Source organism: Erinaceus europaeus, chromosome 21, assembly GCF_950295315.1.
Source record: "Erinaceus europaeus chromosome 21, mEriEur2.1, whole genome shotgun sequence".
Taxonomy (NCBI): domain Eukaryota; kingdom Metazoa; phylum Chordata; class Mammalia; order Eulipotyphla; family Erinaceidae; genus Erinaceus; species Erinaceus europaeus.
In genome coordinates, this window is record NC_080182.1 from 29,711,115 (window position 1) to 29,733,358 (window position 22,244).

The following is a 22,244-nucleotide window of genomic DNA, read 5'->3' on the forward strand; positions in this document are numbered from 1 at the left end:
TACAGTCAAAAGGTGAACTGTCCCAGTCCCTGTTTACCTCTCGGAACCAGTTGAGTGTAAGAAATATGAGTGAACACATCATCGAACGCTGTGTAACAGACATGGACTCCAGCCCCTCTCCAGGCTCCAGGTCAGTGAGGAAAATAGGGCAGTCTGAAAAAGAACAAGCATTTCTAGTTGCTTTGGCTTCAAGAAAAGACTGCTTGGATACTGCCACTTGAACTAGCTCTCCTACCTACTTTCCCCCTTTAACATATCTGAAGGGCAAGCTTTGGTTAGTCTCAAAAATAAATACTGGGAGTCAGGTGGTAGCGCAGCGGGTTAAGTGCAGGTGGCCAAAGCACAAGGACCGGCATAAGGATCCCGGTTTGAGCCCCCGGCTCCTCACCGGCAGGGGAGTCGTTTCACAGGCGGTGAAGCAGGTCTGCAGGTGTCTATCTTTCTCTCCCCCTCTCTGTCCTCCCCTCCTCTCTCCATTTCTCTCTGTCCTATCCAACAATGACATCAATAACAACAATAATAACTACAACAATAAAACAACAAGGGCAACAAAAGGAAATAATTATTTTTTAAAAGTTAAAAAAAGTTACAGAGCAGTTAAGTGCAGTTAATAAGTTTTTGCAGGCTAGGGAGACAGTTCCACATTAAAACGCAGTATTTACATGCCCAAGGCCCCGGAAGTCCCAGGTCCAATCCTTGCTACCACTGGGTGCCAGAGCTGAGGGGTGCTCTGGTCTTGGTCTCTCACAAAAAAAAAAAAAAAAAAAAAAAAAAGGACTGACAGCAACAACAAAGCATCATGACAGTTTGTCAGCAATGATGGAATCTGCATGTGTGATTTTGCTTCTGGTACCCCATCTCTGCTGTTTCAGCACTCTTGTGAGGTGAGAAAATTCTTTCGCATCGACACCATGTACTGGTCTATTTTTCCCTGCGGTTTACCAAAGGGGCAGCACAGGAAAGCGAGATCTGTCAGCTTTATCATATACCTAATAAGCCATCAATCTCCTCCAAGCTTCCGTCATACTGTCTTTCCACACAAAGTCTCAGTAACCGGAAGTAGGGAGCCAGGCACGATGGAGCCAGCAATCTGGGAAGAAAACCCACAGATCACACTGGACAGGCACGTCAGCCCACACTCACTGTCACATTAACATGGTTTCTGTCTGCTTGTTTTGGTCTTTATTTTATTTATTGGATAGAGACAGCCAGAAATCTAGAGGCAAGGGGGGAGACAAAGAGGGAGAGCGACAGAGAGACCCCTGCAGCCCTGTCTCACCACTCGTGAAGCTTTTCCCCTGCAGGTGGGGACCAGGAGCTCGAACCTGGTTCCTTGTGCACTGTAATGTGTGCGCTCAACCAGGTGCGCCACCACCCGGCCCTTTTAAGGTCGTTTTTAAGAACACGTGACACGTTACTTCATGTGAATTCAGCTAGTAAACGATAAACAACAGGAGGAAGGCAGAGGGAGAGTAGAATGAGCGGTCGAGTGTTAGGAGCAGCGGAGACAAGATGGAAGGAGGCAGGGGAGCAGAACAGGCCGGCAAATGTGCCTGACGGAGTTATCTGTGAGCGGTCACAACAGAGATCAAGTCCAGGCCTTAGGGCCCAGGCCAAGAAAAAGTAAGGGAACTGCTCCATCTTGACTAACCCCTGTAAACGCCACCTGTCTTGGGAAATACCCTTCAATCAAGCTCCTCCCAGACTGCAAGAAACTCCCGGTGCACCAGCAGACGACGCAGAGGAAAACAAGGGCACTGACTTTTGCTCTGGACCTTGCGAAGCCGATCCGCCCCCATCTCTTGCACTGTCCTGAGTGAATAACAGCGGCAGGAGGTTGATGGCGATCCCGTCACGACTATTATCTTCTTCCAATCCGTAAAGAGCTTTCACAGGAAATGGGTAGTTACTGCGGGAGAGAAGCCACAATCCAGTGTCCTGACTCCAGGGTATCCAAGTCTGTGAGGGAAACTGCTACAACCAACCTAACTGCTTTAGTATGAGAAGGAACGAAACGAAAGAAGGAACATGTGGGGGAATCGCCTAGCGATTCCAGAAGTGGGAGTGCTGCTTCCCGAAGACCTGGGCGAGACCTGGCTGAGGGCAAGGGTACCTGATGCCTGTGTTGACACAGTTCTTCCCTGCACAGTCAAGTCGGCGGTTAAGCAGTACTCACCCTTCTGGAAGAGCACAGACGTCCACCACAAAGGCGTCTTGGAAATCATTAAGGATGCTCTCTCCGATCCACTCCTTCAGGAAGCAAACAAACAGAAAGGCCATGCAGCTGGAGAGCCCTAGGTCAAGAGCCGCCTTTTCTAAGTCTCATTTCCAAAAAGGAAACGGTAACACACCCTCATTGCTATGGAATAAAGGCACCCTGTGTAATGTGCTGAGCTCTGACATTGTCATGCTTGTTAAGTTATTGCTGTAAATCATGAGGAGGAGGAGTGACAGGACAGGCCTGAGGCAGGATGAGTCCGAACAAAATTCTCAACCAGCTCACAGGCTGGCCTTGCTCAGCAGCAGAGAGGAGGGGCTGGGAAATGTCAAGTGGCCACATGTAGCACAGCTTCCGGAAGTGCTGCCTTACCAGGGCCTTGGGGGCCAGCCTTCCTCGTTGGAGCAGATTGGCAAACTCGTCATAATAAAGCGCGGAGGCCTGGGGAGAGTGTTCACTGCAGGAATGAGCCAGCTGCAACAAGGAGGTCACCTGAAGCGCCAAAGAGAACTGCGTCAACGCTTCCTGAACACGCTTCTCCTGCCCGGCAGACTTCCTTTTCTGACCTCAGGGGCACAGAGCTCACATTACTTCTCAGCTAGGTTTTCCTGAGCTCTGGGACCAGTTCTTCTCAATCCATAAGACAGATGCAGACAGATTAATTTTCCTGAAGCAAAGCTAAGGCGATATCAGCTCGATGCTCAGGAAGCCTCAAGAATCACTCAGGTGATGCACCTGGTAGAGTGCATATTGCCATGCCTGAAGACATGGGTTCAAGCCCTTGTCCTCTCACCTGTGTCCGTGTGGGGTGGGGGTGTGTGTGTGTAAGCTTCACGAGTGATTGAACAAGGATCTCTCCTTTATTTTGACCACCCCCCATCTGTCTCTCTAAAAAAAAAAAAAAGCCACCGGAAATGGTGTACAGACACCAAAGCTATAGACAGTGCAGTGCTGTGGCATCTCTTCCTCTGCGTCCATCCCTCCCTTCCTCTCTGTCTGCAATATTCCCTTTGGACACATGGATACTAGGAGCAGTATTGCTGGATTATGATGCATTTCCATTTCATTTAAGAACTTTCCACACTGTTTTCCAGGATTAAAAAAAACCATCACATGTGAGACTATTTCACATTAAAGAAAGAGGAAGACCAGAGAAGATGGAGATGGTGGCCCCTCTGGACTTACGGCTCTGGGGGCCCAACCCGGAACACAGGCACGCAAGTCCAAGACCCCACCAGTTGAGCTATTTCCCCGTCTTCTGGTGAAATAATGGGGTGGCCCAGGGCTTGAACCCTGCAGCTTGCATATAAGTAACCTGTGACCTCCACCAGGTAAGATCCCCTCATGAAATAATTTAAACAAATCTTTCAAAATAAGAGTCTTATCAGGTCAGGGCCATAGCATAGCAGTTCTGAAGAGGACTTGTATGTGAGAGGTCCTAGGTTTGGTCCCTGGCACCACCAGTAATCAAAGCTGAGAAGTGCTTTGAAGAAGAAGAAAAAAAAAAATTTGGAGCCAGGCGGTGGTGCACCAGGTTAAGTGCTCACATTATAGTGCACAAGGACCAAGGTTTAAGCCCCTTGTCCCCACCTACAAAGGGAAAGTTTCATGAGTGCTGAAGCAGGGCTGCAGGTGTCTCTCTTTCCCTCTCTCTTCCCATTCCCTTAAGTTCTCTGTCTCGATCCAATAATAAATAAATAAATCAAGCAGCCAGGAGGTGGCAAGTGTAGTACACAGGACTCACAAGTGTGAGATCCCAAGTTCAATCTCCAGCATCAAATACGAGAGTGATGCTCTGGTCTCTTTTTATAAAAAACAAACAAATGTTAAACATCCTAATTTCAAAATAATTTTTTAACACTTTAATTGTTGGACAGAGACAGAAATCAGGAGGGAAGAGGAAGAGAGACAGAGAAAGAGACACCTGCAGCACTGCTTCATAGCTTGTTAAGTTTCTCCTCTGCAGGTGGGGTCTGGGGGCTTGAACCCAGGTCCTTGCACATTGTAATGTGTGCATTCAACCAGGTACGTCACCACCTGGCTCCAAACATCCTAACTCAAGTTTTTTTGTTCTGTTTTGTTTTTTTTACCTCTGAAGCAAACTTCTAACTCTCCAAATACACAATAACTTGTCCCTAAGCTCTAGCTAACCTGCCATTCTATAAACATCACCTGTCTTTTACTCTAGGAATTTATAAAGTTAATACGGAAGATCAGGTAGAGAGATAAAAGCAACCTAAGCCAGTGTACTCTAAGCACCACAACAGCTATGAAGTCAGAACTTACTGTAGAAAAATGCAGCGCTCTTTCGGGTACACTGATGCTTGGCCACTCACATGACATTTAACCACAAGGACTCACCTGTGTGCACTGCTCACTGCTCAGATCCCCTTCCCCTTGAGTGGAACCAGACTGTGTACTTCTACAAAAAGAAAATTTTAACTTCACTTTTGTAAAATGTAACAGTTAAAACAACCGGTAATAAGCTTGAGAAGAAAATTTTAACTTCACTTTTGTAAAATGTAACAGTTAAAACAACCGGTAATAAGCTTGAGAATCCTGCCTTCTCCCGGCTGGGGATAAAGATGGACCATACTCAAAGGCCAAGAGGGGATATTACTAAGCCAGACAAAATGTGCATCAGAGCAAATGCAGCCTAGCTTGGGCATAATAGCACATTAACTCAGTAGCAATAATAAGGCCAGCACTGGACAGCTAGTACTCTTAACAACTCTAGGAAAGTAAATACTATTATTCTGCTTCACAGATGTGAGAGTCCAGGAAAGTAAAGACAACTTGACCTAGGCTCGTCAGTTAGTAAAGAATGGAAACAGAATCTGATCCCGGGCGAGGATGGTTCCATGGAATGATCTCTGAACCAGCCCACTCTCCAGTCTCTGTGGACCACCAGTTCTAAGGATGTCTCCCGAAGCCTCAGGAATTCCCAACACTTATTTCCAAGGACTGTGAACTGAGTCTAATGTCACTAAACAGTGACAACACTTCTTTTTTTTTTTTTATTGTTATAGTTATTATTGTTATCGTTGTTGGATAGGACAGAGAAATGGAGAGAGGAGGGGAAGACAGAGAGGGGGAGAGAAAGACAGACACCTGCAGACCTGCTTCACCGCTTGTGAAGGACTCCCCTGCAGGTGGGGAGCCCAGGGCTTGAACCGGGATTCTTATGCCGGTCCTTGCACTTTGCGCCACATGCACTTAACCTGCTGCGCTACCTCCTGACTCTCCTTCTTTTAATATTTTCTTTTTAAAAAATATTTTTAATATCTATTTATTTATTGGATAGAGACAGCCAGAAATCAAGAGGGAAGGGTGTGACAGGGAGAGAGATGGAGAGACACCTGTAGCCCTGCTTCACCACTCGCAAAGGTTTCCCCCTGCAGATATGGACTGGGGCTTGAACCCAGGTCCTTGAGCATTGTAACACATGAGCTCAACCCGGTGAGCCACCACCCGGCCCCCAATGATAACACTTCTTAAGATCTAAATGTGATATTTCTCAGGACACAATAATTGTGCCATCAAAGTGTAAAGGGGAAAGCCACCAGGAAGGGTGTATTTGTACCACACGTCTCACAGAGAAATAATGAAATAATGGGCACGGGACAGCGACACACTGGGCCGAGTGCACATGGCACCATCCACAGGCCTTGAGTTCAAGCACCTGCTCCCTACATGCAAGGGGAAAGCTGCATGAGCGAGCACTGAGGCCGGTCTGCAAGTGTCTGCCTTGCTCTCTCTCTACTTACCTCCCCCTCAATTTCTCACTGTCCTGTCAAATAAAATAGAAAAATGGCCACCAGGAGTGGTGGGCTCATAGTCCCGACACCGAGCCCTTGCAATAACCCTGGTGGCAATAAAAATGAAAAGAAAGAAAGAAATAATGAAGCAGTGGAGAGACTAGTATTATACAGTGCCTTGGACGGAAAAGATGGAGAAAAACGCACCCCAGGAAGACCTGGGTCTCCCCCAGAAGCTCGTCTGGAAGTCCATCCCGATAGTCACTAGCACTCAAGTCACATGACCAGAATGACTATGGCGTGCGGCACACACAGCGACATCAGAAGCAGCAGCAACAAACTGCTCACTTCTCTCCCCACAGTGTCGATGCCAAAACTTCCAATGTTTGTGGAATACGATCCTTTCGTTATGAGCCGGCAACTTCGCTACTGGCCACAGAAGCCACATTTGCCCACACAAACCTGTCTGCTGCCATGATGCCAGCCATGGTGACGGCACCAATAATCCCAATGAGTTTGTACTTGAAGATGGTGCTTGATAGCTGCTTTCGGACCACCAAGTGCAAGTCATCCTGCGAGGAGACATGAACAGAAGAGAAGCAGGTGCTGGAACAGCAGGGAAACAAGCCTGAACAGCAAGAGTTTTACCGTTTACAGCAGGGAGCCTGGCCAACCACTGTATCTTCCCTCTGAATCTCAATGTTCTCGTCTAAGAAATGGGAGAGGCTTTTTTTTTAAATATTTATTTCCCCTTTTGTTGCCCTTGTTTTTTATTGTTGTAGTTATTATTTTTGTTATTGATGCTGTTGTTGCTGGATAGGACAGAGAGAAATGGAGAGAGGAGGGGAAGACAGAGGGGGAAAGAAAGACAGACGCCTGCGGACCTGCTTCATCACCTGTGAAGTGACTCCCCTGCAGGTGGGGAGCCGGGGGCTCGAACCAGGATCCTTAGGCAGGTCCTTGTGCTTTGCGCCACCCGCGCATAACCCGCTGCACTACCGCCTGACTCCCGGGAGAGGTTTTGTACAGATGAGGGACGGGTTACAAAAACTTCCGGCAAGCTCAAGAGTGGCAGCTGTTATTGAGATGGTGGCTCAGTGAGGGCACGGTAGTTAGTGTGATGTCGCCTGCTGCTCAGTTAACATCCGGGACAGAATGAAACGCTCAGGCAGCTGAGGAGGTGGCGCAGCAGCGAGTGGCAGCCTTCCCCAGGCAAGGTGCCAGCTCCCTTTGGTTTCTCAGAGCTGGGCATCAGGTAGATGTGGTTTCATCACTCCCGAGCTGTTCTTTCATTGAGAGAGAAAGGGAGACGGGCCGAGAGGCCGCAGCACCAGAGCTGCAGTGGCATTACTATGAGGTACTGAACTCAAACCTGGGCCCTGGGCAGGACGGATTATCCCACCGGGCCCTACAGCACATCATTAAAAAAAAATTTTACTTATTTTTTAATATTTATTTATTCCCTTGTATTGTTGACCTTGTATTTTATTGTTGTAGTTATTATTGTTGTTGGATAGGAGAGAGAAATGGAGAGAGGAGGGGAAGACAGAGAGGGGGAGAGAAAGATAGACACCTGCAGACCTGCTTCACCGCCTGTGAAGCGACTCCCCTGCAGGGAGCTGGGCACTTGAACCGGGATCCTTACACCGGTCCTTGCACTTTGTACCATGTGTGCTTAACCCACTGTGCTACCGCCAGACTCCCAGCACATCTTTTAAAAAACTGAAAAATGGTGCTGGTCATTTCAAAATACTGTTCAATGCAGGTTACTGCCACAAGATGGCACTAGAGACACAGGGGTGCTGTGTGTTGACTCCAGCCTCATCTGTCAGTCCCCTGCCTCCTGGATTATTTATTCAAGGAAGGCACCCAGAAGCAAAAGCAAGCCCCGCTGAAACCCCTACTAGATGTGAATGCTCCTCAGAAAACAAGCGAGCCCTGTGTCAGCACAGCCCTCAGCACTGAGCCTGAGTGGTTCTTCCCACTCAGGGAGAGAGAGAGCCCTGTGTCAGCACAGCCCTCAGCACTGAGCCTGAGTGGTTCTTCCCCACTCAGGGAGAGAGAGAGCCCTGTGTCAGCACAGCCCTCAGCACTGAGCCTGAGTGGTTCTCCCCACTCAGGGAGAGAGAGAGCCCTGAGTCAGCACAGCCCTCAGCACTGAGCCTGAGTGGTTCTCCCCACTCAGGGAAAGAGAGAGCCCTGTGTCAGCACAGCCCTCAGCAATGAGCCTGAGTGGTTCTTCCCACTCAGGGAGAGAGAGAGCTTGATTACAGGCCCATTTCCACCCTGGATAGGCGAGGCTCCCCAGGGCAGGGATGCTGTGCCATAGCCTGTCAACCTGGTCACAGCAGGCACTGAACACCGGTGGGAAGAAAGCACCTGCTGGAAAGACGGCGTATCCGCATCGCCACTGCTACCCAGGCTGCGTGAGTCTGCTCAGCAAATTTCAAGCAGAAGGATCCAGAAGACTCCCAGCATACTGACTCTTACCTGGATGTGACTGTTGGCTTCATGTGGTCTGCTAAACGCCAGTGTACTGAGAACACAGAAGAGCTTCCGTATTTGCGGAGGTGAAATGTTATCTAGATAATCTAAAATGCCCTGTGTGGGGGGAAATCACCAATGATTAAGTTAGGAACCAATGCTTTCCCTTTTTTTAAAAAATTTTTCCCCCTTTGGTTGCCCTTGTTTTATTGTTGTTGTAGCTATTGATGTCATCCTTGTTGGATAGGACAGAGAGAAATTGAGAGACGAGGGGAAGACAGAGGGGGGAGAGAAAGATAGACACCTGCAGACCTGCTTCACCGCCTGTGAAGGGACTCCCCTGCAGGTGGGGAGCCGGAGGCTCAAACCGGGTTCCTTACGCCGGTCCTTGCGCTTCGTGCCATGTGCGCTTAACCCACTGCACTACCGTCTGACTTCTAATGTTTTTCCTTTAAATAAAAAATAATAAATAAACCCTCCTGAGAGGCCCAGTGCTTATGATTAAGAGGCAGGATTGCTGTGTTGGGCAGTCAGCATGCTTGTGGCTGCTGAGGGGAGAGAGGAGACAATCCACAGCACTGCTCCTCCAATTGTGAAGCTCCCCCTTACAGGAACTCCTAGGCAGTGGCTGGGGAGGGGCTGGAGCCCAGGCCCCTACACAGTCAAGTGTCTGATCTGCTGGGTGAGGCCAATCTCATCCCCCTCCCCATCAACTAAATGCTTGACTGAAAGCTCTCCAATTATTCCGTTTGGACAAAGAACAGCTATCAGTTGCTGTCAGACACACGGAATATAAATGATGCCTCTATGTCAAGGGAGGGACTAGTTACCTTCACAAAGACAGCATACAGCCTCATGGCAGAGAGGTTGAGGACGGCCAGATCTAGGAGGACATCCAGAGCAATGTCGACTTCAGCCTCATACCCACTGCAGACATGGGTCACAAGGGCACAAACCACCTCCTAAAAGGACAGTCAGTGGGAGGGGACGCACAAGGCCGCTAGGAGAGGTACACACCAAACTCAGCCTGTGAAAACCATGGCCCATTCCATCCCTGTCAGATTCCATGGTCTTATCTGCATGGATGCTGAAGTCAGGCGAAGGAGGACTGCACCAGCCCAACCACAATACACTCTGGGCTTCTCCCTGCAGTGGACTACTGGGCACTGAGCCCTCCTTGATTTTGCTCCTTGGCAAACTTTCTCTTGTTCTTTTATGAGCTAAAGAAATATTATTCCTTAGACTGTGGTTCTACTTAATTGCTTGAAAGTTATTGAAAAGGTATCACTGGAGGAAAAAGTCAAAGATTTTCACAAGTTACACAGGGTAGACTTACAATTATTATTAACCAGAGCACTGCTCAGTTCTGTTTTATGGTGGTGCTGGGGATTAAACCTCAGGCATGAAAGTCAGTTTGCAAACTGCTATGCTATTTCCCTGGTTGTACAAGTTAGACTTTGAAACAAACATGGCTATGGTTGTCTCTCTGATATTAGGATGGTTCTTTCTCCCTTCCCTTATACTGCTGCAGAAAAGAGAAACCCTTCCTGTCCTCTTTAGACTTGAGTTGCAAGCTGGAGATTCAACCATCTCTGTGACTAGTTAGCCTAGTGCTGGGTGACTGAGTCATAGTCTTCTCAATTCTAGCAACTAGCTCAGGCCAGCTGAATCCATTGCGATGCTGTGAAATTTCGACATCCTGTTTTCATTTTTTAAAGGTGAAACTTTCATATTGTCAGTAAGAGGCATAATACACAGAACAAATAACCAAAAAGGACATTGTGTTCTTGCATAGCTGGTCCTTGATAAAATAAATAGCATAGCTGAGAGTCTGATGTTCATGGGGATGGGGTGGGCCCGCAGGGATTTCTGGTTGATCTGGTGGGTTTGTTTTTGTTCCCTTGGCTACAGGGCTACCCCTGGGGCTCAGTGGCTGCACGACTCCTCTGCTCTCTGAAGTCATATTTCCTTTCTCTCTTTCTTTCTTTCTTTCTTTCTTTCTTTCTTTCTTTCTTTCTTTCTTTCTTTCTTTTTTAAATATTTAATAATGGGATCCTTGCACCGGTCCTTATGCTTTGTACTATGTGTGCTTATTATTATTTTTCCCTCCCCCCCAGTCTTATTATTTTTTATCGACTAAGATTGGGCGGAGGTAGCTAGAATAATGGTTATGCAAAGAGACTCTCATGCCTGAGGCTCCTAAGTCCCAGAGCTGAGCAGTAGGGTTAAAACTAAGTTTTCCCAACTCCCAGTTTAGAGTTCTTTCCTCTGCCATGCCTTCTGAGCAAATGAGAAATAAACATTAATTAGATCACATGCAAATCACTTACAACTGCTTTCTTTCTTTCCCCTGTTCTCTTATTTCCAAAATAAATATTTCACATACATACCTGCTGGCAGTAATTATCAAAAAATTTAAATGCATATTTGTACAGAAGACTGCCAAAAGCAATGACACTCTGGTCTAGAGAATGCAAGAAACTCTGAGCCAGTGAGAGGATGGATGGGCAGATATCCTTCAGAACCTAGTGGGGGCGGGGGTGGCAGATAAAAGAAGTTGTGAGAAAAGTTTAGTTATTACATCACCTCAGAGCTAATAAGCTTTTTAAAAAATATTTATTTATTTATTTATTTATTTATTCCCTTTGTTGCCCTTGTTGTTTTATTGTTATAGTTATTATTGTTGTTGTTATTGCTGTCATTGTTGGATAGGAAAGAGAGAAATGGAGAGAGGAGGGGAAGACAGAGGGGGGGAAGACAGAGGGGGAGAGAAAGATAGACTCCCACAGACCTGCTTCACCTCCTGTGAAGCGACTCCCCTGCAGAGTGGAGTGCTGTGCCTTCTGGTCGTGCGGGGACAGAAGTTGGTGCCTTGGGCATAAGCCTATTGCACAAACTGCGGTATATCCCCAGTCAACCTTGTGACTTGAAATCACCCTGCAATGTTTGATGCTATCTAATTGGTTTCTTTAAGGATCAAGAGAACTGATCACACCTTACCCATAAGGCAGAAAACAATAGTAATGGACCCAGAGTAAAAAACTACTTATTAAGTGCTGTTTTTTGTTGCTATCACCTTTTTAAAATCTTAAATTAAGCATTCTTTTCTGGGAAATTATAGCCCAAGAAATATCACTACAGAGATGAACACTGAAGGGACTGTAAATTAAACTAATACAAACATTAAATCCATCTATAAATACCAAATCTTAAAGCCAACCAATCAGTGTCATTAGTTCCTAACACTAGTCCCAAACCCTGCTCGTGTACACGCCCCAAAGTATGTATTTTCCTCTCCTTTCTATCCATTCTTTGGCTCAATAACTGCTTGTCTCCCTGAAAGCAAAAAACAAAAGGAGAAAAAAAAAAAAAAAATCCCTATAGCCTTTTTGCTAAAAAAAAAGCTGAAACTCAATTAGGCTGGGCTTATTGCCATAATATCTCAAAGTTGAGTAATTAATAGTCCTCCTTTGTTTTGAAATAAACAAGGCAATGAACCAACTAATTATAGTGAAGGTGATACTGTCCAGATTGCCACACCGCAGGGCTGTGGAGAAAGCTCACCTGGTCAGGCACCAGCCTTGGCAAGAGCACAGCCCAGACCTGAGTCCCTAGAAGGCCTCCCAGAAGCACTGCAGCAGACGGCACTCTGGGGGAAGCTGCAATGCCATGGTGCAATACCCCCCAACCCCATTCCCTGAAAACCCTGGTCTGGAGCAGCAACATGGCATGTGTGTGCATCAAAAAAAAACAAAAAACAAGTGATGCTGGGTAAAAGGTTACAGAATTTCTGGACTAGTGTTCTCCAGTGGTCTGACACTTACTGAGTGGTGAGTAATGAATGTGCCCTCCAGCAGCTGGTCTTGAACGAGGCCTGATCGAATCTTATTTCTTAGCACCTTCTCAATCTGCTTTTTTGTCTGCGTGTTGGTGCTATAGATGATGAAGAGCATTGCCAGGTCAAAAGTCTACTTGCAACAAGAGGAAGATGGTTAATTCAACCGGCACCTTGACTACAGAGAAACAGCACCTCCCACCGTGTTCCTGTTCAAACACAGACTGGAAGGTACACATTTGCTCAACATTCTTTCATTCATCTTCCTCAAAGAAATAAAGTGTCACAGCTATTTGGAGGAGGGTTGGGGGTGGTGGAGGAGAAAGAGACAGAAACAGACAGACGGTGAAAGAGCTAGGAGCAGGTGTCTCAGGTCTTTGCTGGCCCAAAGATGGGACCTGGCTCCTTAGACGGCAACTGGCTTTGAACAGAATGCTAATATTGCTCTAGGTTCATTTTACTGCTAGAGTCAACGAGTGAGGCATTAACTGTATGGCAATAGCACAGAAAACTCTACTGGAGGGAGAAAGAGAGAAACAGGAAGGAAAATTAGCCAGCCTTCACAGCACATGAACATTACCTTGTGTTCGGGCTCAGAGGTTATCATTTCAATTGCCTGGAAAAATAAGGGGCATAAAAATACTAGAAGACACTGGCAGAACATTTTCACCCTCTCCAGTAAGCCCCGTTCTCTTCTACCTCTTCTGGCAACCATCAGCTGCCGGTCTGACTTGACTGACTTTAAGCACTTCAGTCCCCACCTGCTTTTACTGGCTCATCTACCACTGACTGCCACCCATTTCCTCTTCAGTGTGGGAGGGCCGAAGATTTCACTTACCTTAATCCAGGCTCCTGAGATGATTTTCTCATATTTAACAGCTGACTTGACTATATCAAAGAAGAGAATAACACAGCCTTGATCGCTGTCTTGAATCCCTGAAGAACTGCAAGTAGCAGAGAGGGAACAGTTATTCTTTCACACAGAGAAACTTGAAAAGCTTGAGTAAAAAACTTTGGGTACAAAGGCTGATAGTCATGCACTGTAGCTTATGTGGAATTGATCTGAAGTGCCAAGAGGGCATGTGTGTGTGCACCACAGCACTGCAGCTTCCCCCAGAGTGCTGTCTGCTACAGTGCTTCTGGGAGGTCTTCGAGATCTGGGCTGTGCTCTTGCCAAGGCTGGTGCCTGACCAGGTGAGCTTTCTCCACAGCCCTGCGGTGTGGCAATCTGGACAGTATCACCTTCGCTATAACTAGTTGGTTCATTGCAAAAACTCTGCTTAGTTAACTAGTTGGTTTATTTCAAACCACACACACACACGCACGCGCACGCGCACGCGCACGCACACGGTAAAGTATTATTCCATGAATGCACCATTATGGTCGGTATTTGTAGCTGTTAGCACTGAGATCTACTGTTCTGATTTCAGAATGTCTATCTGAGGAAGAGAGTGGTAACTCCCAAGCTTATACCTTATTTGTTGTTTCTTTTTCCACCTGCTCTGCGAAGCCAGCATCTTTGATGGCAAAAGAAAATGCTGCAGATCCAACCTATTCCGGAGCTCAGAAATCACCTAAGGGAAACAGCGCCTATGAGCTGTGACACTCACAGTGGATACAGAAAGTGTATTTATAATGGAAGGAAGGACTGTTGGGCTGTTGAGAAACTCATGACAAACTCTGGCATAGAAAAATGTAGAAAAAAACAAGTCAGTGGTCCGGGAGGTGGTGCAGCGGATAAAGCATTGGGCTCTCAAGCATGAGGTCCTGAGTTCAGTCCCCAGCAGCACGTGTACCAGAGTGATGTCTGGTTCTTTCTCTCTCCTATCTTTCTCAGGAATAAATAAATAAATTCCTTAAAAAGAAAGAAAGAAAAAAAGCATGTCATGACTTTTCTGACAACCTAATATAACAACCTTCTGAAGAGACCGAGGAAGAAGAGTTATTAAATGGAGACAAGGCATTTTGAAAAAGAGTTAATAAAAATAGCTTATGCAGGGCCAACAAGGCAGTTCCTCCGGATAGTGCATCTACTTGGCCGGGATCGTGACCGCTTCTCCCCACCGCCCACTGGAGGAAGCTTGGGTGCTGTGATCACCTTCCCCATCCTCCCTCTCTAGCTATGTCTCTCTGGAAAAGAATCAGCTCAGAGTGGTGACGACCCAGTGCAATGCTAACATTTAGTGCCCTCTGAAATTCTAAGTGAGTCGAGGCAACACACTGAAATGCAGCAATGTCCACAGAACAGTAAGCCGCGCCAGGAGCTCCTTTCTCTCTCCCTGAACGCAACCCGGGTCACTCAGCAGTGGCAGATGGAGACAACAGCAACTGGAGTCTAGTACTTTAAACGATCTGTCTGGATTATTTCTATCGAGTCAGTCTTTCTGTGAGGCCTGAGGCGCCTGTGGCACCAGCGCTCACTGTAGCCGACACCTCGGGTTTTGCAGGCAAGGATCGGGTACCTCCACTGCATCTGCGGCTGTGATGGAATGAAGAATAAACTTGATCGTCACGGGGAGATCTTCCAGCCTGACAGACGACAGCTTACTCATCACCATCTGCCGGACCTAAAGACAAAAAGCACGAGAGCCTCCAGCATTTTCACACTAATAGCTCAACCTAGGGCAAAATCAAAAGGCTACTTCTCCTAGTCAGTTTTCTCATTTATAATTCAGAAAGAAAAAAATACCACCTTTTATATATTTTTTCTTTTTTTAAAAAATTTTTTTAATTATCTTTATTTATTTATTGGATAGACAGCCAGAAATCAAGAAGGGGGAGATATAGAGGAAGAGCGACAGAGACACCTGCAGCCCTGCTTCACCACTCGTGAAGCTTTCCCCCTGCAGGTGGGGACCAGGGGCTCGAACCTGGATCCTTGTGTACTGTAACATGTGTGCTCGACCAGGTGCGCCACCACACAGCCCCCCACCTTTTATATTTTTTCCAAATTAAAAGCTTTCAATTACAAATGTCATTGCGTTAGTAATAAATGTGACACCGTGATTAACTTCTATTTGTAACCTGAATTTTTTCTTAAATTTTATTTACTTATTATTGGATAGAAACAGAGAGAAACTGAGATCTGATGGGGGATGTAGAGAGGGAAAGAGACAGAGAAACACCTACAGGCCTACTTCACCACTCATGAAGCTTTCCCCTGCAGGCGGGGACCAGCGGCTTGAACTACAGTGTGTGTGCTCAACCAAGTGTGCCGCCATCTGGCCCCTGGAGCCCGAATTTCCACTGAATAGAAGAACTCAAAATGTTATGCCTCTGGGAAGCCATTTGTAGACAGTAAGATTTTCATAAAATTATTGCTTAAAAACATAATGACAAAATACAATATGAAATTCATCTATGGAGATGGGCAGTAGCACAGTGGGTTAAGCGCAGGTGGCGCAAAGCACAAGGACTGGTTCGAGCCCCTAGCTCCCCACCTGCAGGGGAGTCACTTCACAAGCGGTGAAGCAGGTCTGCAGGTGTCTATCTTTCTCTCCCCCTCTGTCTTCCCCTCCTCTCTCCATTTCTCTCTGCCCTATCCAACAACGATGACATCAGTAACAATAATAATTACAACAATAAAACAACAAGGGCAACAACAGGGAATAAATAAATTCATCTAAAAGAAAAAAATGTTAATTCAATATGGCTTCAAAATAATATTTCCACTACAAACAATTGTTTCAAGTTATGGGACCGCAGGGACCTCAGTCCTCATGTGCACGGGGGTTTCATGTATGGTGAAGCAGTGTTGCAGGTATCTATCTACCAATCTATCTATCTATCTATCTATCTCCCCCCCCTTCCATCTCAGTTTCTGTCAATATCTGACTAAAAAATACATAAGTAAAAATTTAAAAATTGTAAAATCAAGTAATGAGGCTGGTACTAGTTCTGCCAGTGAGGAAGCTGGTTCCCTTTCTGAGGAGCCTGGTCCTTCCTACCTTAGCCAGGAGTTTCGAGTCAAGCTGGAGACTGGAAAGGACATCCAAGATTGGGACAGTGAGCAGAATATTCTCTGTGAGAAGATCACTAGAAATAACAGAGAAAGGTAGCGCAACTTTTAACAGAGCTGAGCAGGTAATGACTTGGGAAACTACTTATTTTTTTTTCTTGCAGGAGAACACTTTATTTTGGGAAGTGAGGATAAACTTAGTCCCCATGAAATCTGTCTACAGTAAGTTCTCTTAAAAAATGCTCTAAAGGGAGTCGGGCGGTAGCGCAGCGGGTTAAGCACACGTGGAGCAAAGCGCAGGGACAGGCAAAGGATCCCGGTTCGAGCCCCCGGCTCCCCACCTGCAGGGGAGTCACTTCACAGGCGGTGAAGCAGGTCTGCAGGTGTCTGTCTTTCTCTCCTCCTCTCTGTCTTCTCCTCCTCTCTCCATTTCTCTCTGTCTTATCTAACAACGACAACATCAATCATAACTACAATAATAATAAAAAACAAGGGCAATAAAAGGGAAAATAAATAAATATTTTTTAAAAATTAATAATAATAATAATAATAAAAAAGAAATACTATTCCATTCTTTTTTTTAGCCTCCAGGGTTATTGCTGGGGCTCATTGCCTGCACTCTGAATCCACTGCTCCTGGAGGCCATCTTTCCCATTTTGTTGTTACCCTTATTGTTGTCATTAATATTATTGTTGTTACTGCTGTTGTTGTCACTGGATAGGACAGAGAGAAATTGAGAGAGGAGGGGAGACAGAGTGGGGAAGAGAAAGACAGACACCCACAGACCTGCTTCACCGCCTGTGAAGGGACCCCCCCTCAGGTGGGGAGCCGAGGGCTTGAACTGGGATCCCCATGCCGGTCCTTGCACCATGTGCGCTTAACCCACTGTGCTACTGCCTGCCCCCCTTACTATTCCATTCTAGTGTAACTATATTAGAGGAGTAGAGCCCACCCCTGCTAGGGCTCAGTGCCTGCAGGATTACCAGCTCCTTAGGAAGAAGGTTCCTTAGACAGAAGGAGAACATGGCAGCCAAGAGCTCAGGCCCAGGTCCTTGCCCACAGAGAAGTGTGCACTGCACACCTTCATCACTACCTTTCACTTACATGACAGTTAGCACTGGATCTCAGTAACGGGGCTGATGCAAGGGTGTGGTTTCGAGTTAATCCTTTAGGGCCTCAAAGAAAGTAGACGCTTAGGCACATGGAGATGGCTCACTTGGTGAGCACACACTTTACCAAGCATATTCGAGGCCCTGGTCACCACTTGGGAACAACTGCATGATGGTCACACAGATGCAGAGGCGCTACTGTGTCTCACCTCTTTCTCACCCTCTCTGGGTGAGAAAAAAGAAACTTCCAGAGCACCGAATTACCCAAGCACAACGCCCAGCGAAGCCCTGGCAGGGGAAAAAAAAAAAAAAGCTTTCCAGAACCAATCAATCCTTCAGAGTGAGACAGATGTCACAAACACCTGTCATGCCAGGCACCTAAGGATTGTCTGCTCTCTCCCCTGGACTTCCCCACCACACCACACCCCACCCGGCTCCTGACATGCATGTTGGGGCGAGCCAAGAAAGGGAAGTGGGTTAATCACAGCAAAGTCATTACTGGGTATGAGTTTTATGATGATTTCCTTCTACAACACTGGTACTGGGATATGGAAATCAGGGCTCTACAAATAAAAATATAGGTATATTTACAGAACAGAAGACAACATAGCACATGCCTAATATGCTCCACAAATGATTTGGATGTGCCGGCAGGACAGAGGACTCCTTGGTGGAGGAAATGCTAGTGAAACAGAGATTGTGTTGAAGTCTCCATGCCAAGTTTCTCTAGGTACCCCTAAACCAGACATCAGATTCACGACAGGCACACTTTCTGCAGGTGCAGGGAGGAAGGATCAATACAAACATAAACTCGGGCTGGGTGGTGGCATACTTGGTTGAAAGCATGTTACAGTGCAAAGGGACCTGATGTCCAGCCCCTGTCCCCACCAGCAGTGAGGAAGTTTCATAAGCGGTGAGCAGGGATGCAGGTGTCTTTCTTTCTTTCTCTCTCCCTCTGCGTTTCCCTCTCCACTCTCAATTTCTCTGTTCTAACATAATAAAAAAATAAATTTAAAATTAAATTTTAAAAAAAGCCTAAAGCCATCATTATAAAACTAAATCAAGAGAGTCGGGCAGTAGCACAGTGGGTTAAGCGCACATGGCGCAATGCACAAGGGCCGGTGTAAGGATCCCGGCTCGAGCCCCTGGCTCCCCACCTGTAGGAGGTCGCAGGTGAAGCAGGTCTGCAGGTGTCCATCTTTCTCTCCCCCCTCTGTCTTCCCCTCTTCTCTCCATTTCTCTCTGTCTTATCCAACAACAACAGCTATGACAACAATAACAACTACAACAAGCACAACAAGGGCAACAAAATGGGAAAAAATAGCCTCCAGGAGCAGTGGATTCAGTGTAGGCACCAAGCCCCAGCGATAACCATGGAGGCAAAACAAAACTAAATCAAGCCGAAGCTCAAGGAGGGTAGACAGCATCCTCTTCTCCCACCATAAGAGAAGCCCAGAGTGGGGTCTCGCGTAGATGACAAGGAGTCGACTCACCTGAGCTCTTTCCCCACGTCAGCATGCTGGGAATCGCCAAGGATCTCAGGTAAGCTGGTGATCAAGTCGTGCTGCAGGTGCTCGGGGGCAATGCTGATCAGCTGCAAGATCTTGGCGGTGAGATCCTGCAGTGGGAGAGACCACGCAGATGGGAGCTGCTACCCAGTAGAAAGGCTCTTCACTCATACCCAGATGGAACGACAACCATTCACTCAAGCTCAAATTCTCACTGTCGGAACTGCCCAGAACAATGCACACAAGGTCATATGTACATATGCACACATCACACATAATACACATGTGCTTTCTCAGAGTCCACAGGCAGAGCCACTACTCCAGAGCCACTACTCCAGCCTGACAGTGTCACACGTGCTTTCTATATAGAGCCAAGGACTGAAATGAGTCACTTCGAGGACTGATTTCTTCGTTGTTGTCTTTTTTTACTGGAGAAAGATGGAGAGAGACTCAGACAGGACAGACACCACAACACTGCTCCAGCATCTACGGACTCCCCTGGACCACACATGATGCTCTCACGTGGTGCTGGGACTTGAACTTACGGCCTTGCTTTTAGCACATGCTTAGCCAGGTGAGCTATCCCCCAGCCCTGGGCAGAATTAAAGGATGGATGGCAAATTATCTAGTAAGGATGTCATATACTGAGTTCAATTAATTGCCATGGTGTACATTCACACACAGATTCCCGGTTTCTACACATTATAATAGCCTTAAGGGCTTCCCAAAAAGAAATAGTTCAAAATGGATTTGCAGTCCAGGAAGTGGGCAATGGTTATATAAAAAGACTCTCATGCTTGAGGCCCAGGTCAATCCCCAGCACCATCATAAGCCAGAGTTGAGCAGTGCTCTGGTAAAAACGAAAAAAAAGAAAACTTTCTATCTGGGAAGGAAAGCAAAAATAGGAAAAAAAAAAACCCAAAAAGACCAAGTTTGGCTGCTACGCAAGGAAGACAGTCTCCATGGAAGTGACAAGCAAGCTCCCTGCCTACCTTGCCGTCCACCACTCTGTCCAGCCACTTCAGCTGACTGATGATCAGCCGAGCCAGGTTGATTCCGTCACTGTTTCTGGTGAAAGGGCAGGATGGGAAGACACAACAGCATATATTGATCTACACACAGCACTTAATGAGCATTTAACTGCGTCACACACTCTGCTTGACACACAGGAGAAAGCAGAAAGGTACAGGATTTCTGCTTGTATGCTCAGCAGGATGTCTGCAAAGAGACACCACGAGCAGTGGCCGCGTCAAGGGAGGGTTGAAGAAAGAGAAACAGTCTCTCTTAACAATACAGACAATGACTGAAAAGACAGTTATGGGCTGGAGAGATAGCAGAATGACTACGCAAGACTCTTATGCCTGAGGCTCTGAGATCCCAAGGTCAATCGATCCCTAGTACTACCATCTACCAGAGCTGAGCAGGACTCTGGTTTCTCGCTCTTAGTACCATTAAAATAAAATGAAGTAAATAAAATATAATGCAGTAAATTAAAATAAAGCAAAGTAAATAAAAAACAATATGGATAATCAACTTTAAAAAACTAAATGGTGTGAGCACACACGTGTAGCTGGGCCCTCGTGTGCGCAGCATTTCACTGCCCTCTAGGCCACATCTTTCATTCCAAGAGAAAGAGAAAGAAACAGGTTAAGCACAAATAGTGCGAAGCGCAAGGATCCTGGTTTGAGGCCCCGGCTCCCCATCTGCAGGGGTTCGCTTCACAAGTGGTGAAGCAGGTCTACAGGTGTCTATCTTTCTCTCCCCTCTCTATCTTTCCCTCCTCTCAATTTCCCTCTGTCCTATCCAACAACAACAATGGGGGGAAAATGGTAGCCAGGAGCAGTGGATTTGTATTGTACCAAGCCCCAGTGATAACCTTGGAGGCAAAAATATAATAATAAATTAAAAAAAAAAAAAAACAGAAAGAAAGATAAAAAGGAAGAAGGGGCCAGGTGGTGGCGCACCTGGCTGGGCATATGTCACAATGTGCAAGAACCCAGGTTTGAACTGGTCCCCACCTGCAGAAGGAAAGCTTTGTGAGTGGTGAAGCAGGGCTGCAGGCATCTCTCTGTCTCTCTCCCCATCTCTCTTGATTTCTGGCTATCTCTATCCAATAAATAATGATAATAAAAAAAGAAAAAAGAAAGGGAGAAACAGCATAGCAGCTCAGCTTCCCACAGAGCTTCTGCACCCCTCTGTAGTGCCAGGACTTAAACTTGGGATCCTATCTGAGTAGATAGCCGGTGAGGTAGCTCACTGACCTCAATAAGTTTAACAGGTAAAAATCTAATCATACCAGACAAGATAAGCATAGAATGCTATGGACACATAGGTGAAATTCGATCAAGCTGAAATTGTCTGTAGGCTGTGGATATAGCATATAGTTACACAAAATGACTTTCATGCCTGAAGCCCTGAGCTCCCAGGTTCAATCCTCAGCAGCACCATCACCCAGAGCTGAGCAGGGCTTGGGAGAAAACATACCAACAAACACTATATATGTAGGAAGCAATAATGCGGCCTCAGTTCTTGCTACTTCCTCCCATGACAGTCCGCCTTCCTCCCAATCTGTGCTGTATACAGCTGGAGCACCTCCAGTTCCTTTTCTTGGCTGAATTATCTGACTTCCTCCTTTACAGGCAAGCTTAACTGCTGAGGAAAACGAAGCCCAGACATAGAACATCTGGTATGAGCCACCCAATATGGATTTCCTGCTTTCTTTTAAATCTTTATTTATTGGATAGAGACAGCCAGAATTTGAGAGGATGAAGGAAGCTAGAGAAGAGTAGAGACAGAGAGATACTTGCAGACCTGCTTCACCACTCGCAAAGCTTTTCCCCCTGTAGGTGGGGTCCAGGGGCTCGAACCCGGGTCCTTGTGCACTGCAGCATGTGCACTCAACCAGATGCGCCACCATCGGGCCCCCATACGGATTTCTAAAGATGACTCTTCAATGATTATTTCTGCATAAAAGGCTGAAAAAGCATGTATTATTAAAAGGGAAAAATAGGCAGCTGACATCATGAGCAAGGACTCAAGTTCGAGCCCCCGATCACCACCTGTAGAGAGGAAGCTTCATGAGCAGTGATGCAGTGCTGGAGGTGTCTGTCTTTACATTTCAACGTGACTTTACTTACTTTTCATAAAAAAATTCTGGCAATTTTTCAAATAAGGTTTTGATAACGGCTGGCTAAAAGAGAAGACACAGAAAGTTAGAGGCCTTAAAATACACAACAGATGCTCAACAATTTGTTTGGCTTCGTATGTTAACTCTCTTTTCAGTCACCAGGTTCCAGATGTCATCAGGATGCCGGCCAGGCTTCCCCAGACTGAAGACCCCACCAATGTGTCCTGGAGCTCTGCTTCCCCAGAGA

The 22,244-nt window shown here is 46.5% G+C and overlaps 1 protein-coding gene across 2 annotated transcripts in view; it reads right to left on the reverse strand.

Moving 5' to 3' along the window:
- Positions 1 to 22,244, reverse strand: part of FANCD2 (FA complementation group D2) — a 64,102-nt gene that overhangs the window by 27,510 nt on the left and 14,348 nt on the right. For both annotated transcript variants that reach the window (XM_060180725.1, XM_060180726.1), the window contains exons 7-25: positions 22,008 to 22,060; positions 19,863 to 19,938; positions 18,856 to 18,980; positions 16,243 to 16,330; positions 14,758 to 14,862; positions 13,769 to 13,869; positions 13,134 to 13,239; positions 12,876 to 12,911; positions 12,285 to 12,428; positions 10,851 to 10,985; positions 9,291 to 9,422; positions 8,467 to 8,577; positions 6,439 to 6,548; positions 4,580 to 4,640; positions 2,591 to 2,710; positions 2,177 to 2,250; positions 1,763 to 1,909; positions 990 to 1,090; positions 38 to 153 (exon numbers count right to left, since the gene is read on the reverse strand). In XM_060180725.1, coding sequence (XP_060036708.1) covers positions 38 to 153; positions 990 to 1,090; positions 1,763 to 1,909; positions 2,177 to 2,250; positions 2,591 to 2,710; positions 4,580 to 4,640; positions 6,439 to 6,548; positions 8,467 to 8,577; positions 9,291 to 9,422; positions 10,851 to 10,985; positions 12,285 to 12,428; positions 12,876 to 12,911; positions 13,134 to 13,239; positions 13,769 to 13,869; positions 14,758 to 14,862; positions 16,243 to 16,330; positions 18,856 to 18,980; positions 19,863 to 19,938; positions 22,008 to 22,060 — 1,941 coding nt within the window. The remainder of the gene's footprint in view (positions 1 to 37; positions 154 to 989; positions 1,091 to 1,762; positions 1,910 to 2,176; positions 2,251 to 2,590; positions 2,711 to 4,579; positions 4,641 to 6,438; positions 6,549 to 8,466; positions 8,578 to 9,290; positions 9,423 to 10,850; positions 10,986 to 12,284; positions 12,429 to 12,875; positions 12,912 to 13,133; positions 13,240 to 13,768; positions 13,870 to 14,757; positions 14,863 to 16,242; positions 16,331 to 18,855; positions 18,981 to 19,862; positions 19,939 to 22,007; positions 22,061 to 22,244) is intronic.